The sequence below is a fragment of the Callospermophilus lateralis genome, chromosome 3 (genome assembly GCF_048772815.1).
Source record: "Callospermophilus lateralis isolate mCalLat2 chromosome 3, mCalLat2.hap1, whole genome shotgun sequence".
In the NCBI taxonomy this organism is placed as follows: Eukaryota; Metazoa; Chordata; class Mammalia; order Rodentia; family Sciuridae; genus Callospermophilus; species Callospermophilus lateralis.
The window spans coordinates 101,222,394-101,237,638 of NC_135307.1; the positions used below are offsets into that span (position 1 = coordinate 101,222,394).

The window sequence follows — 15,245 nt, forward strand, 5'->3', positions numbered from 1 at the left end:
ATTTTGTATTTTATTTAGAGATAGGGTCTCACTGAGTTGCTTAACACCTTGCTTTTGCTGAGGCTGGCTTTGAACTCTCATTCTCCTGAGCCACTGGGATTACAGATGTGCACCACTGTACCTGGCTTAGCTTGTTTATATTACTGTTGACATAGCCTTGCTTATGAATACAGTTCTTCTATAGACACTTATTTACATTATTCCTTTTATTCTTAGTTTCCTACTCCAAAGAGTAGTTTCATTTATTGCAGGGGAGGGTGGGTGGAGATCTGGAGGAGAAGTCAGTAGGACACGTGGATGTTTTCCTTCAAGTTTAGCAGTGTGTGTGTGTGTGTGTGTGTGTGTGTGTGTATGTGATAAATGTAAAATATAGTTATTTTACAATAAGAAGGTGCCCCAAATCATCTAGATTATAATTCTGTTACAGCAGAAACACTTTTAATTCATTTTAAAGTAGGCTTTCTTTTTAGAAGTATTTTCATTTACAGAAAAATTGAGAATATGCTAGTGAGTTCCCATATACCCTAAACCCAGTTTCCCCTGTTATTAACATCTTACCTTAATATAGTTACATTTGTTGTAATTAATGAACCACTGTTAATATATTATTATTAACAAAAGTATATAATTTATTCAGATTTTCTTGGTTTCTATCTAATTTCTTTTTTTTGTTTTAGGACTCTATCAGGAATATAATTTTATGCTCTGTGGGCTCCTCTGGGTTTTAAGAGTTTCTCAGACTTTCTTTGTCTTGAATGACCTTGATAAGTGAAGAGTAACAATGTGGTATTTTGTAGGATTCCCCTCTATTGGAATATTTTGTGGTAAAAACTTTTTAGCATTAGAGCCATTTTAAAATGTAAAACTTGGTGGCGTTAGATACATTCACAGTGTTGTGCAATGATCCATCACTATCCATTTCCAGAACTTTTTCACTGTCCTCAGCGAAGTTCTGTACTTTCCATTCTGTTATCTCCTATCTCCAGTAAACTTTATTCCTTTTTTCTCTATATATAAATTTGCCAGGTCTAGGTACCTGATATAAAAGGAAGCATATAATATTTGTCTTTTTGTATCTGGCTTATTTCACTTTGCATAACTCTATATTGTGGCATGTATCATGCCTTCATTCCTTTTTAAGGCAAATAATAGTCCATTGTGTGTGTGTATATGTGTGTATATACATATGTGTATGTATCAAATTTTATTTATTAGTTCCAGCAGGGTTTGTTTGTTAGTTTTGTTGTTGTGCTTGATTCTTTTTTCCATAGATACTCATGTTATCGGGGGAAAAATAGTTTATTTTTTTACCTTTTATTCTGTATACTTTTTATTTCCTTTTCTTGACATTTTGCATTAGCTGGGAGTTCAGGTATTATCTTAAATAAGAATTGTGAGAGCAGACATCCTTGTGTTATTCTTGATCTTAAAGGAAAGTGAATAGTTTCTTACCAATAAGTCTGACATTAGCTGTAGGGTTTTTTTTTTTTTTTTTTCAGATGTTTGTTTTAGTTAGCTTTTTCACTGCTGTGACTAAAAGGACTGACCAGACAACTGTAGAGGAGGAAAGGTTTATTTGGGTGCTCATGGTTTCAGAGGTTTCAATCCGTGGATAGCTGACTTCATTCCTCTGGGCTCGAGGTATAGCAGAACAAGATGGCAGATGAGTGTGGCAGAGGGAAACAGCTCACATGATGATCAGAAAGCAGAGCAACTCCACTCACCAGATACAAACATATAACCCAAAGCCATGCCCCCAATATTCCATCTCTTTCAGCCATGCCCCACCTGCCTTCCCTTACCATCCAATTAATTCCATCAGGTGATTAATTTCACTGGTTGGGTTAAGAAATTATTTCTTCTCTGAATTGCATGGTCTCACACTTGAGCTTTTGGGGAACACCTCGCATTTAAACCATAACAATGTTCTTTATCGAGTTGAGGACATTCCCCTCTATTCCTAGTTTGCTGAGATTTTCTACCTCAGTAGCTACAGTAGTCTGTCAAAGTCTTTTTCAGCACCCATTTATATGATCATATGATTTTTTCTTCTTTATCCTCTTGATGTTTTACCTTGCTGAATTATAATTATTGATTCTAGAATACTGAACATCCTTCCATACTTGAAATCAAGTCCCACTATGTCATGTTGTAATACTTTCTTTAAAAATACATTGTTGGATTCTAATTGCTAACATTTTGTTGAAAATTTTTTGCATTTATGTTTATGAAAGATGTCAGTTCTTTATTTTCTCCTCTTCCAATGTCTTTAACAGCTTTTGGTACTCATAAGATGAGTTAAAAGTTCCCTTCTGAGGTAGAAGTTGCTTGTGCTTCTGTTTTCTGGAAGAGATTGGCAGAATTGTTATAATTTCTTCCTTAAGTATTTGGTAAAACTAAAGTAAACATCTCTAGGCCTAGTGCTTTTCTGAAAGTTTACTAACTTAATATCCTTGCCTACTCAGATTATTTCTCCCGTACAAATTTTGGTAGTTTGTATCAAGAAATTGATCCATTTTTTAAAATTTACTGATTTTTAATTTGGGTTATAGAGTTGATCATAATATTCCTTTATTATCCTTTTAATGTTCATGAGATGATTGACCCTATCCCATTCATAATGTTGGCATTATATTAATATTTTTAAATTTTCTGTATATTTTAATTTTTGACATCTTAAAAATCTTCTCTAACTGGGGAGAGATACCCACCCTAGGGGAAGTCAATTCTTTTTTTTTTTTTTTTTTATCCTTATCCAGAAACGTTTTAATCTCTTAGAAAACAAAGCAAAACAAATAAACAAACAACAAAAAACCCAAAACTACTTTGCTCCTTTTCACAATAGTGCACATTTTAACCATAATTCAGTTATGGCTACAAAACATCAGAAGATTTTTTAAAAATGTATCTTCTCTATGGTATTTAAAAAAAAAATTTTGTGCCCTTCTAGTCTTTAATTGGCAGAAATATGTCCCAAAAAAGAAACTATTGTATTTAAGCCACATCACAAAAAAAGAACCAGAAAAACAAACAAACAACAACAACAACAACAAAAAAAAAAAACAGAGCATAATACCCTTTTACTGATGTGTCTTACAGATTGCCATGACCCAAGTCATATGTTTTCATTTAATTTCAAATTCCCCCTTCCTTCCACAATATGCACCAATTGAATATATGCTCTGGGAGCCATAAAATGTACCAAACATTAACCTCTTCAAAAGAATGCATTAAAATATTTTTAAGATTTTTTTTGTTTAAAAGGTGAAAAAAATATAAACAAGAAACTGATTCACTCCCTTACTTCATGCATCCATAATCTAAACCAAAAACAAAATTTAAAAGCAAGAACAAACTACTGCTGCAAGTTTTTTTTTAAGTCCATTTTCTCTGTACATACAAACTGCTCACTACTGAAAGGAAAAAAAAAGAATATAATCCATGGTGTCTGCTGATTCAAAGGGGGAGACAAGGCTGTCGTTAGTATCCAAAAACTGGTACATGTATGTATGGTCTGCTTTTATAACGTATATCTCTTTCTTGTTTTTCATATCCAAACTTCTAAATGCTATTTTAGGGGCACAGCAGATTAGATTCCAGCACTTGGTGAACAGAATTCACAAGCTGTGACAAAACTCTGTCATCTTCAGGGCGCAATTTTGTTTATATACACTGTATGTATATATTTCTTTTAGATTTGGCTGTAGTGGACTGGCCATGGTTCAAGTGGGACTATAGCAGTACGTGGGTCAGGGACAGTCATTTTGGCTATGTACACATTCATAGTCGGTCCATGGCTTCCAACTAGTAGCGCTATTTCCGAAGGTCTAATACACAAACTGAACCATCTGATGCACTGGCTCCAACTTTGTCTCCTGCTGCATTCCAGCAAACTTCAAAAATTCCACCTGTTCCCCTATAGCTGTGAACTAGAGCACCTGTCTGTGTGTTCCAGATGTGCACACATTTGTCAAAAGAACCACTTGCCAGATACCTGCCATCAGGACTGAAAGCTACACTGTACACAGGCTCTTGGTGTTTTGTCAAAGTATGGATGCAAATTCCTCGGTCTACATCCCATAACCTAACAGTAGAATCGGAGGATGCACTTGCTAACATAAGGTTGGCATTTGGATTATTTGTCCCTGGTCCTGTTGGACTCCATTTAATAGTATAAATTTCTTTATTATGTGCTTGTAAATCATGGACACAATTGTCTTGTTTCATACTCCATATCTTCAAAGTCATGTCATCAGAACAGGAGGCCAGGAGATTGCCAGTTGGGTCCCATTTGATAGCATTTACTTCATTCGTATGTCCCTGGAATGTTTTAATAGGTCTGTCTTGTCCTAATTTGCAGACGTGAATGCACATATCTGTACTACAAGAAGCAAAGGTATTGTTGCTTTGCCAGTCAACATCCAATGCCGGTGCTGAATGAAAAGGAAACTGCTGCTTGGCTTCACCAGTATGTGCATCCCAAATAATTGTAGTCTTATCTACTCCAGCACTCAGGATGAAATTTCCTTTTTTATTCCATTTTAATGCAAATATAAGGCCTTTATGCTGCCCTAAGGTGCTAGCAAGATTACCATCTTTAGTCCATATTCTGGCAAATCCATCATATGAACCAGTTGCTAGAAGTGTACCTTCACTATTCCAATCTAGAGATGTCACATCTTTGTTGCTTGGAACATCTTGCCCTCCTTCTCGTATACAATGTCTAAGTACTAATTGTGTGGAGCCACTAGTGCTATTTTCACTAAGATTCCATATTCTTGCTGTTGAGTCACCAGACCCTGATGCTAGGAGATCACTAACAGGGTTCCAGGCACAGATAAAAACTTCTGATTCATGGCCCTGTAACACGACTGCTTTATTAGGAGGGATTTCAACATCTCCATCCACTTCCATCATATCAGTATGATTATTTGCTATAGTATGTGCTCCATTCTCCTCCCCATTTGCTGTGTTTTCTCCATTTTTTGCAGATCCTTGTTGGTTGGTGGCAGCTGCGGCAGCTGCAGCAGCTGCTGCCTGTTGCTGTGCAAGCTTATCTCTATAAGCTTGTTGTCTTGTTTGTACTACATCAGGCATTACGGCATCGATCAGGGACAGAGACTCTATGGGTCGACCATCAAACAAGGTACCATCCTCGTTAATACTAACTTCTGCCTCTACATACTGTAGACCTTTCTGGATGATAGAAATCAATGCAGCAGGTGGGACGAGTGCACCATTTATATTAGACTGACTTATATGGCTTTCTATACCAAAGGTAAATGCTGAATGAGAAAATCCTGACTCTTGCAAGTATCTATATACCAAGAAGTTGACCTCATCACTGCTTATACTCATCTTTATTCCCACTTAAACCATGAGGTCACAACACAGGATATAACCCATTGGCAGTGCATTGATGTAGGGATGCGCAACTGAAGATTCGGTACCACCGATCACAAGAAGCTGTTGCTGATTCTGGAAACGGTGGCCTCCAACGCCGCTCCGGAAGTCAATTCTTAAAGACAACAAAGGGCTTAGCCAGAAGCATGCCTCTGACCTAAAAGCTAAGCAATCTAGACACCTGGCTCCTGTATCTAGGAGGACTTAATTCTTTTGCTTTAACCATCCTAGGGCCAAGTCTAGGCAAAAATGACTATACCGCAAAGCTTTCTAATATTATTCAAACTGCATCTATTTATGCTTCCTTGCCTTGCCTTTCCTGTGGAAACTCCAATAAAAGCTATAATTTAGGTCTTCCCCTCAATCATGTTTTCTTCCTCTTCACCACCTGAGGTTCCCCATATACCCCTGTGTGGCATGACATGCCTCACTTCTAGGTCTTTGAATATAATACTTTGTTTTCGTGATTTCTCCTATGTGTCCTCTTGAGTGACCATCACATGGAAGAATACAGAACAGTTGTAATTTGTGAATTTTCTTTTTTCTTTATTAGTACTTTTAGAGGTTTATAATAGCAAGCTTCTTTTAATGTGATTTTTAGTTATTTGTATGTCTTCTTTGGAGAAGTAACTAGTCAAAATCTTTTATCCATTTATTTTTTTGTTTTACTTTTGTTTCATCTTTTTAGTTTTATTATTTTAACAGTTTGTTATATATTCTAGACACGTCTCTTATCAGATATATATTTGCAAAATTTCCTTCCTTTCTGTGGTTTGTGTTTTTACTCTATGCTATCTTTTGAAACAAAAAGTTCTTAATTTTGATGATGTTCAGTTAATCTATTTTCATTTATTGTTTTTACTTTTGACATAATATCAATGAATCCATAAATAATTTAAGGTCATGAAGGTTATTTATACCTATGATTTCTTTGAATAACTTTATATTTTGCTCTGTAGTTTAGATCTGTTAGCCATTTCGAGCTAATTTTTGTACATATATGAGTTACAGGCCCGGTTTCATTCTTTTTTTTGCATGTGGATATCCAGTTGTCCTCCGTTTTTTGACTAGTATTCGCAATGAAGGGTCTTGGCGCCCTTGCAAATCAGTCGATGGTAAATGTGAAGGGCTTCTGGACTCTCAATTTTAACTGGAATTATTAAAAACTGCTCTACACATAACCTTACATTACATGAGTTAATTTGCTCTTTATAACTCTATGAGGTGAGCACTGTTCTTACTCCCATTTATCAATGAAGTAGCTGAGATACAGAATGATTTATCAAAGGCCATACCACTAGTAAGTCAACTAGTAAGTGGCAGAACCAGGATGTAAACCTGGGCAGACTGATTCGAGAGCCTGAGCGCTTAACCACGGTAAGTAAAAGCTAGAAATCTGGACTTCAGAATTATACTGAAAAGTGTCTTTTAACCAAAGGTAGGGGGAGTGGGACTGGCTGTAAAACACAACAGGCTTTAGTTGCTGGCTGTATCAGAAATGGACCTTCCACCCTTCAAATTGAGAACTTTCGCTTGCTGTCGATCAAAGCACTGAGTCAGCTTCTGGGTTCCCGGGCAGAGCCGGCTCTCTGGTAGGTACCCGCTTAGGTGCAGAGCGCCGGCCCCGCCCACGGCCCGAGCTTGGCACCCGGGTAACCATAAAGCGGTGGAGTAGGGAGGGGTGGGCGCTCCCGCGGGAGGCTCCGGGCTTTGGGAAACTCTCGCGGGAAGATGTGTCGTCGCCTCGGTAACGGCGTCGCGGTCGCTTGAAAGATGGCGGGTCGAAATCTTGGTCTCCGGGTCAGTTTACTTCTAGACCTCTGGCTGGTGAATGGGCTGCAGGCAATGAGGACGTCCATCCTCCGTGAACTTGGGGTCTGAAAGTCTCTGCCTCTTTTACAGAGACGTAGCGTTCCGGGGACTCCGCTGCCGCCGCGTGGGCAGAAACCTGCCACACCTCGACAGGATCTCCTCGCCAGGGAGGAGGAATATAAGTAAGAAATTCGGCGGTGGAGTTTTCTTCTTTGATCCAAACGAGGCTGCTGACGAGTATTTTTTACTGTTGACGGGAGAACTTTCGGGACCACCCGCTGTCCGGCATTCCCTTCCCATCATCCCGCTCATCTGCCCCCTCTCTGGTCCTCCACCTTAGTAACCCGCCAGTGTCTTACTGAAGTGGGCGGAGATTGAGCCCCAGTGAACGCGTTAGTCGGCCGGAGGGAGTTGTTGAAAGTGGTTAGGATAGCGGGAGTTGCCACGTTGTTTCTAGCGTAGGGTGTTTCGCTTGACTTCGAGTTCCTAGAGTTAACGTTGTGTAAATTTCTTTTAGGCTCGTTTTCTAAATTGAAAGCATATTTCTCAGGGCAACAAGAATTATGTTCTTACCCACATTTGGTGGAGTGAGCGGAGGATTTCCCTTATCTGTTTTCAGTGTCATTGCTACTCATTGGTCCTGTCCCATTCCTCTCACCAAGCCTCAGTTTTCACCCACCAGCTAGGGTATAATCTTTTATTTTCATCATGTCGTTCCATTGCTGTAAGCTCCTCGGCGGTTTCCTTTTGCACTTCAAAAGCTTTGCCATATCTGGTTCTTCCTATCCTTTTATTTGATGTCCCTTCCTCTACCTCTCTTTATCTCCAGCTACCTCTTGTCTGTCTGTATTTCAGTGTCTCTCTTGGCCTAAAACTCTCCAGTTTCACTGGCCTTTATTTCCTCAAACTTTTTTCTTTTCCTTACAGGCAGTCTTAACATGCCTTCCACCTATAATGCCCAGAATACCTTTCTAACCATGCTATACAGACCACCCTGTTGTTCTTTATTTATTGTATTATTGATTTTCTTCCCAATTATAATGTTACAGTGAATTCTCTTGTTTACTTTTATAAAATTTCTACTTCACTGGACTGAAAATTCCACTGAAGCAGAAATTTATGTCCATTTTATTTGCCGTCATATATACCCTTACAAAAAGTATATTTTAACAACTTTTCAGTTTAAAATAATTAAAAAATTAAAAAACAATCTGACATGTCTTTAGAGTTTTAAACAGTTACCAATCATGTATAACCAAAAAACTATAAAAAAAGTCAAAACTGGAGTGTATAGTTTTTAGATGAAGTAGACACAAGGCAACTTGTACAGCAGGTAGAAAGATCAATCCTTCTCTTCCTGTTAAAAAGTGCCTTGTTGTCTTAGTTCAACAAGAGTGTACTTAAACAGCTGAGTATGTTGTCCATATACAGTTATCAGCTGGTGCTGGAATCAAAATGGTTATTTTCATTGCCATTCACTAGATAGTATTAAATACCTACTTTGATAAGGTTAATTTGTTTTAGTTATTTGAGAATGTTTTTACAGCTGGCTCTGGTGTGTCATTAAGGATATATAGTCCTCATTAAAGTCAGAAATCTATAGGAAATATTCTGTTTTAGTAGGAGTTGTTTAATTGTAAAAGTGGCCAGTTGCTTGTTCTGTTATCTATACTTCAAGGTATGCAAATCTGAGGCATTTGAAGGGAGCAACTCCCTGGTTCTGCCTAAAACTTCTAGAGCATTTCTGGGCCATGCATAAATGTAAAATGTTTGGCAATCCTTATAGGCAAGTTTATAACAGTATTTTGACACCTGTTGTCTTGGTATTAAGCATATTGGTATATATATTCAATTAGCAGAACAGAGCATTTCCCAGTGACCTCAATCCAGAATCTGCTACATTTAAGCTCCTGTCACATAGTTGGAGGAAACAATCTCTATTGGAAAGGCTAGACCAAGAAACATGCTAATCACTCCAGTTGGTAGATTCTCCAAACTTCATGCCTCTATTATAAAACCAGAGAACAAAACAAGATTATATGATAGCTGGTAGAACAAGCCCTCCACCTTATAAATCCCAATTACATAGGATTTATGTATTTTCAGGGAATTAACATCGTTATGTATTGAATCTTTTTTGAAGATAATACATCTCCATTTACATGGTTTTTAGGTTCATTTAATAATTTATCACTTTTCTACATACAAATCTTGCATACAGTTTCAGGGTGCCTTACAATTTTGGTTGTTTTGAGTGATTTTTTTAAAATGACATTTTCTAGTGGCTTATATATGTAAGAATATTAGTGATTTTTGCATGTTGTATTATATCTAATGTAGACAGAGATCTTCCCCTGCTGAACTTTTTCATTCTATAGAGTCCCATGAAGTTTTGATGAAGATGGTCATATGCAAATTAAGATAGTTTTGACCCTTTTATAATTTCTCATATATTGTCTTTTACCTCCTCTGTGTTTAGGGCAATGTAGTATAGAATAGAAAAAGCTTCCTTATTCTGGCTATTAATTTTGAGAAGCCCAATTAAAAAAATATTTTTGATTATGAATTTAGTTTCCTCAATGATTATGCATCTATTTAGATGTACTGTTGCTTCTAAAATAAATTTCACTTGATAGTTTTCTAGAAAAGTGTTCATATATGCTTTAAAATGTATTAGCACAAGTTTATTGTATACTAGTAAATCTTGACTACATCTATGACCGTATATACATCTACTTTTGGAGCTTTTTTTAGTGTTTATTTTTTATCTTCTCCTTTTCTATCCATCTTGCCAAGAGATTTATGTATTTTATTGGTGTTTTCAGAGAACTAGCTATAATTTTCTTGCTCATCTGTTTTTATATTTGTCCTTATAGAAATATAAATTATTCTTATTATGGTGAATTTACTTGCTGAGCTCATTTATTTTGTTCTTTAATAAATATATTTGGGTTTGTAAATTTTGTTTCACTACAGCTTAACTATTCCAGAACCTATTTTTTTTGTATATATACACACACACACACACACACACATATATATATGTGTGTGTGTGTGTGTGTGTGTGTGTATATATATATATGCAAATACACATATGGATACACACACACCTATATAATTTCTTTTGTGGTTATTTTTAAATATTTTATTATTTTTGTAGTAATTATTTAGGAGTGTTGATTTAATTTATGTAGGGTTGTTTTTTTACTTTTTTTTTTTAACTGAAGTTTATTATAAGTGGCACTATGGTCAAAGAATGCTTTTGATACTGATTTTTAAAACTGTTTTGAGACTTGTGGCCACATACAAGTTCACTTTTTGTAAATGTGCCATGTGTTCTTGGAAGGACAGTTAGAAATTTTATTTACTATTCATTTTAGTTTAGTTTTCACCATCACCATATTTTGTACTAGCTTTCTTGGTTTCTGTTAGAGGTATATTAAAATAATTATAGTTTTAAAAAAAGTCTTAGAATGGTGGCCATTTTTGTTTAGTATACTTTATTACCTGTTTAAATTTTGATTCCTTTTGTTATTGTGTAATGTCCATTCTATCTTTTAATTTCTATTTTTTTCCCAAATTCAGTATTCTTTTGTAATATTTTCTGGGTCTTCCTCAATGATTTCTGTTCTTTCTTCCCCACCCCTCAAATTAAAATTCTAATTAAAGTCCTTTTTTAGATTGTTTCATTATCTCTTGTTCTTATGGTACAAGATTTTCCTTTTAATTTTTGCATCTCTTTGGTGGCTTGTTTATGTGATTTTTTTTCTTTTTGAAGTCATCTTTAGCATGGTTTGCTTTCTGAGAGAGTCCTGTTCCATATATTCTAGATGAGAAAATATCCCTATAGGGTGGTCTTGAATTTACTTTTGCTAGCTAAGAGTTTTCTTTCGTTCCAGGGCAGCTTTCTTCTGTATTAAAATATTGGCAGAGTGTGCCTGAACCATCTGTATAAGATGACTCCACTTATGTGTGTTCCACTTATTCACATGGTAATCTTTTTCCACCATGCCTCTACCTTCATCTCTACTCACGTAAGGTTATGGGTGGAGTTTCTGTAGCATGTGTTTACAGGTATAGCCCTTCATGACTTATGCTCACCTCTTTGGGCTTCTATTCCTGTTTACTGCTCTCACTTTGAATTGCTGCCTTATTCTTAGTATGTGGGCATATTCCCCTTCTGAGTTTGAGCTTTGCAATAGTTCCTTCATTACATGTTATCTGGCATTTTCATAGATTGGAATAGAAGTGTAGTCTCAGTCATCTTTATCAGTTATTTTGGTTGAAGCTTCTATTTAAGTCCTTCTGATTCTTATTAGGAAAATTGGAAAAATCAGATAATGGCACCTTAAATGCAACTTGAAGTCTTAGATATTTTTTCTTTTGACCATGTAATCTCAAGATATAAAAGTATTTCTTAAAACACCACACTATTGGGGTAGGATTGTGGCTCAGTGGTAGAGCACTTGCCTAGTACATGTGAGGTACTGGGTTTGATCCTAGCACCTCATAAAAATAAACAAATAAAATAAAGGTATTGTATCCATTTTAAAAATCAAACTGTTTTAAGAAAGAATATGGTACTACCCCCTCCTATTTCCTGAGAGCTATGGTTATAAGTGGTTGTTACTCCTGATTCACATAAATAAGAAAAATTCCTCCACATATCTCCCTCATATAGTTTCAAAAGAGCCTACAGGTCTAGAACTATGACCTTTTCAAAAGGAGAAAAAAGTTATATGGTTTTGAAGGTGTTTATTGTGGTGTTTATCTGTAATAGTGAAAAAGGGACTTGAACTCATTGAGCAAAATTTAGCACATGTTAACTGAAATTCATTGGAATATTGTGAGCCATTTCAATGCTAAAACTTATGTAGAGATAAACATATTCCCTCTGTCTTGCTGTGGGAAAACAGCACAGTATTGGGCGAGGGTTGTGGCTTAAAACACCTTTCTTAAAACACCACACTATTGGGCTAGGGTTGTGGCTCAGTGGTATGGTATACATACAAAATTGTATGTATACCATAGATGAAAATTGGAAAGGAATATTAAAACTGGATGATGGTGGTAGTAGGATTATGAACATTTTTTTTCCTTTAAAAACAATTTTCTTCAATGATATTGTCATTCTTGTGGTATTGATTGGACCAAGTAAATAGTCTTTCTGTTCTTTGCTAGATTTCTAATAGACTGATGGGAAAAAGGAGTTGCAAGGGGAGGTCCTTTATTAATTCCTTTTATTTCTGATGAAGTTGATATTGTAGTATGTGGCTGAGTTGTAAGCCATGTTTAGTCTGCTCACTAACCCTGAGATTTAGCTCCCCAATCACAGCAGCACTTCAGACCAGAGCCAGCCTCCTCTACCCGGTCCACACCCATCCTCAGATGGAGCAGGGCGGATCTCTAAAGCAGCAAGTTTGTAATTTGTATTCTTTAAAGATAGGCTATGCCCAAGAGGATGACTAGTTAAACTCTGTTAGTTTTCCCACTTTATTCTTCCTGAATTTATTAGATATATTATTTCACCTGGAGTAAGGGCTACAGAAAGGCCAGTACTTAGTGTGTGTTTAAGTTTCTACCACAAAGGAGGGAGAATCATGGAGGGTTGGGGATAAGTTCCAATTGCTGTGATCATTTTAGGGTATAAATGTCATGTATATGTTCTAACATTTGTTGATTAGGTCATTTTCTAAAGTGTAATTGCTGAAGTTAAATTTTTAAAATTTCATTAGAATTTCAATATAACCCAGTTATTGACTTATTTTCTCTTTTTAGGCGTTTAAATGCAGAATTGGAGGCAAAAACAGCTGACCTGGTTCGACAAGCTGAGGAAGTAATAGTAAGTAGATATATATTTATTAATAATTTCAGGTAAGTGCTCATTTAACTTTTTAATATGATGTATAGCATATGCTCAAAAAAGTAGCCAAAGGATTATATTCAACTCAATGAATGATCACAAATTGAATGTGAATATATTTGCACAAGAATAGGTATGTGTACATGTATTTAGTAATCATACATTTTCTAAAAGCCATAAGAGTGTTTTCCATTTAGATGCTCCAGTCCTTAACAAGAACACTAATATTTAACAATCTTTTCTAGTACCAAAAAATTAGTATTTGAGAGTAGCTATGTAGAATTAACACTAATAATTCAGTAAGAATAGAAATAAGTGATCTCTAGACTAAAGTTGTAACCATTATTACAAATATTCAGTTGAGAATTTGTTTCTTAAATTCTGCCATTGAATCTAGCCCCACTGAGATTCTTGGGTCTAGATTTGAATTGCATTTATGTATAGGAAAAATGCTGTGAGGTTATATCTAAGCATATTATTCATCATTCTGGTACCAGATTGGATATTCCTACTTTAAACCTTCCTCCTTAAGCATCAGCATTCCTATTTTTAATTGATAGGATGGAGTAGCCCTCCTTAGAGGAGCAAAGTAGCTGCTTTCAGACTTACCACTTCTTACCCAAATTTAAGTATAATTATTCCTTTAATCACCTTCTCCCTGGCTTAAAAAATGGAGTTGATGGAGGAAGGGAAAGAAATCTAGCAACATTTTAATGCCCTATACAAATCCATTATTTATTAGTTTAGGAATAAGAAATGTATTATAACATTTGAAGTAATAGATAATGGTTACAGATTTGCCAGTTGCATTTGTAATTAAATATTTTACTAAAAATATTTTCCTTTTTTAGTTTTGCCAGCATATGAAGAGCAGGGGCATACTTGTACAGAAGGATTGCTTTCTTTTCAGAGTTCTCTAAAAAGAACTTTTTTTCCCCAAAAAGGAGCAGGGAAGAAATACTGAAGATATTTTGGGAAATGGAAAGGGACATTTTCACCCCCCCACACAGAAACTTACCAAATATAACTTTTGCCATACTAAATTGCTTACTCAACTTTTATTTCTTGATATGTATTTGCCAAAGGCTTTTATTCCTGATACTTCATTTTTAGCATTTTCATGGTCATCTCAATATGAAAGTATTACCTGATTTGCGACAAGTTTTCTACCTGTTAAATGGATTTTTTTTTCATTTCTGTATCTCTAATTTCCATTGCATGCTACTTAAGATGGAAGACTCTAATGTAGTTGAGGGGAAACAAGAATTGCACATATAGGGGCCTTGCCATTTGTAGTTTTCTATTTAGATTGACTGTTTTACTGAAGAATAAATGAAAAGTGAAGCCATAATATAACAGACTCTATTTTCATACCATAGCATGTTAAATTCCATACTTTGGTATCCTAAAAAACATGGACAGCTCTGAAATGATTTATGTTCAGAGAGGCATTTGAATATATCCTAGTTTGTTGGAATTTTTATTATAACCTGTGACACATCTTTACTCATTTAACTAGAGAGATCAGCAAGAGGTACGAGCCAGGTCTTTTTCAACACAAAATAAATCATATGAAGAGAAAGATGATTTTAATACAAGGTAAGTGACTCAAATTCTCAAATGCCATTGATTGATTTTTAAATTTAGGGATCTATGTGAATCTTTTATTATATAAAATCTTTTTGCATGCAAATATTGAAAGTTTATAATTTGAAGAATAATACGTAAAATAATAATTATGGGCTTAGCTAGTCAGATAAAAGGCAAGCACATTACCTACTTTGTCATGTAACTCTTCTTTTTTTTTTTTTTTGGTGGTGCTCTGGATTGAACCCAGGACCTTGTGCATGCAAAGCAAGCACCTTGTCAACTGAGCCCCAGCCCTGTCATGTAACTCTTGAAATATTATTTGCAAATAGATACTATTGTCCTCATTTAAAAATCTTCATTTTAGAGAGGTTCAGCAGCTTGTCCAGTGACACAGAGAAAGTAAATCCTTTCCCTGAGAACTGAACTACAGTTGATATTTCTAAACCTGTTCTCACATATTGTATACTACCTTTCTCTTTTAAAATTGCACATGAAGATGAGGTTAAAAAAAATAAATTAGTAAAGATAATATATATCAAAATTTTTCTCTTGAATTTCATATGAACTTTTTATGTGC

General features: G+C 35.6%; 1 protein-coding gene and 1 pseudogene across 1 annotated transcript in view; one reads left to right on the plus strand and one right to left on the minus strand.

The window, feature by feature from the left end:
- Positions 1-3,649: 3,649 nt before the first annotated feature.
- LOC143394082 (F-box-like/WD repeat-containing protein TBL1XR1 pseudogene) lies at positions 3,650-5,486 on the minus strand (annotated as a pseudogene).
- A 1,690-nt stretch (positions 5,487-7,176) lies between these two features.
- Tex9 (testis expressed 9) overlaps positions 7,177-15,245 on the plus strand; it is a 41,717-nt gene continuing 33,648 nt past the window's right edge. The window contains exons 1-4 of the mRNA XM_076848600.1: positions 7,177-7,203; positions 7,306-7,397; positions 12,994-13,057; positions 14,598-14,677. Of these exons, the coding sequence (XP_076704715.1) occupies positions 7,177-7,203; positions 7,306-7,397; positions 12,994-13,057; positions 14,598-14,677 (263 nt within the window). The remainder of the gene's footprint in view (positions 7,204-7,305; positions 7,398-12,993; positions 13,058-14,597; positions 14,678-15,245) is intronic.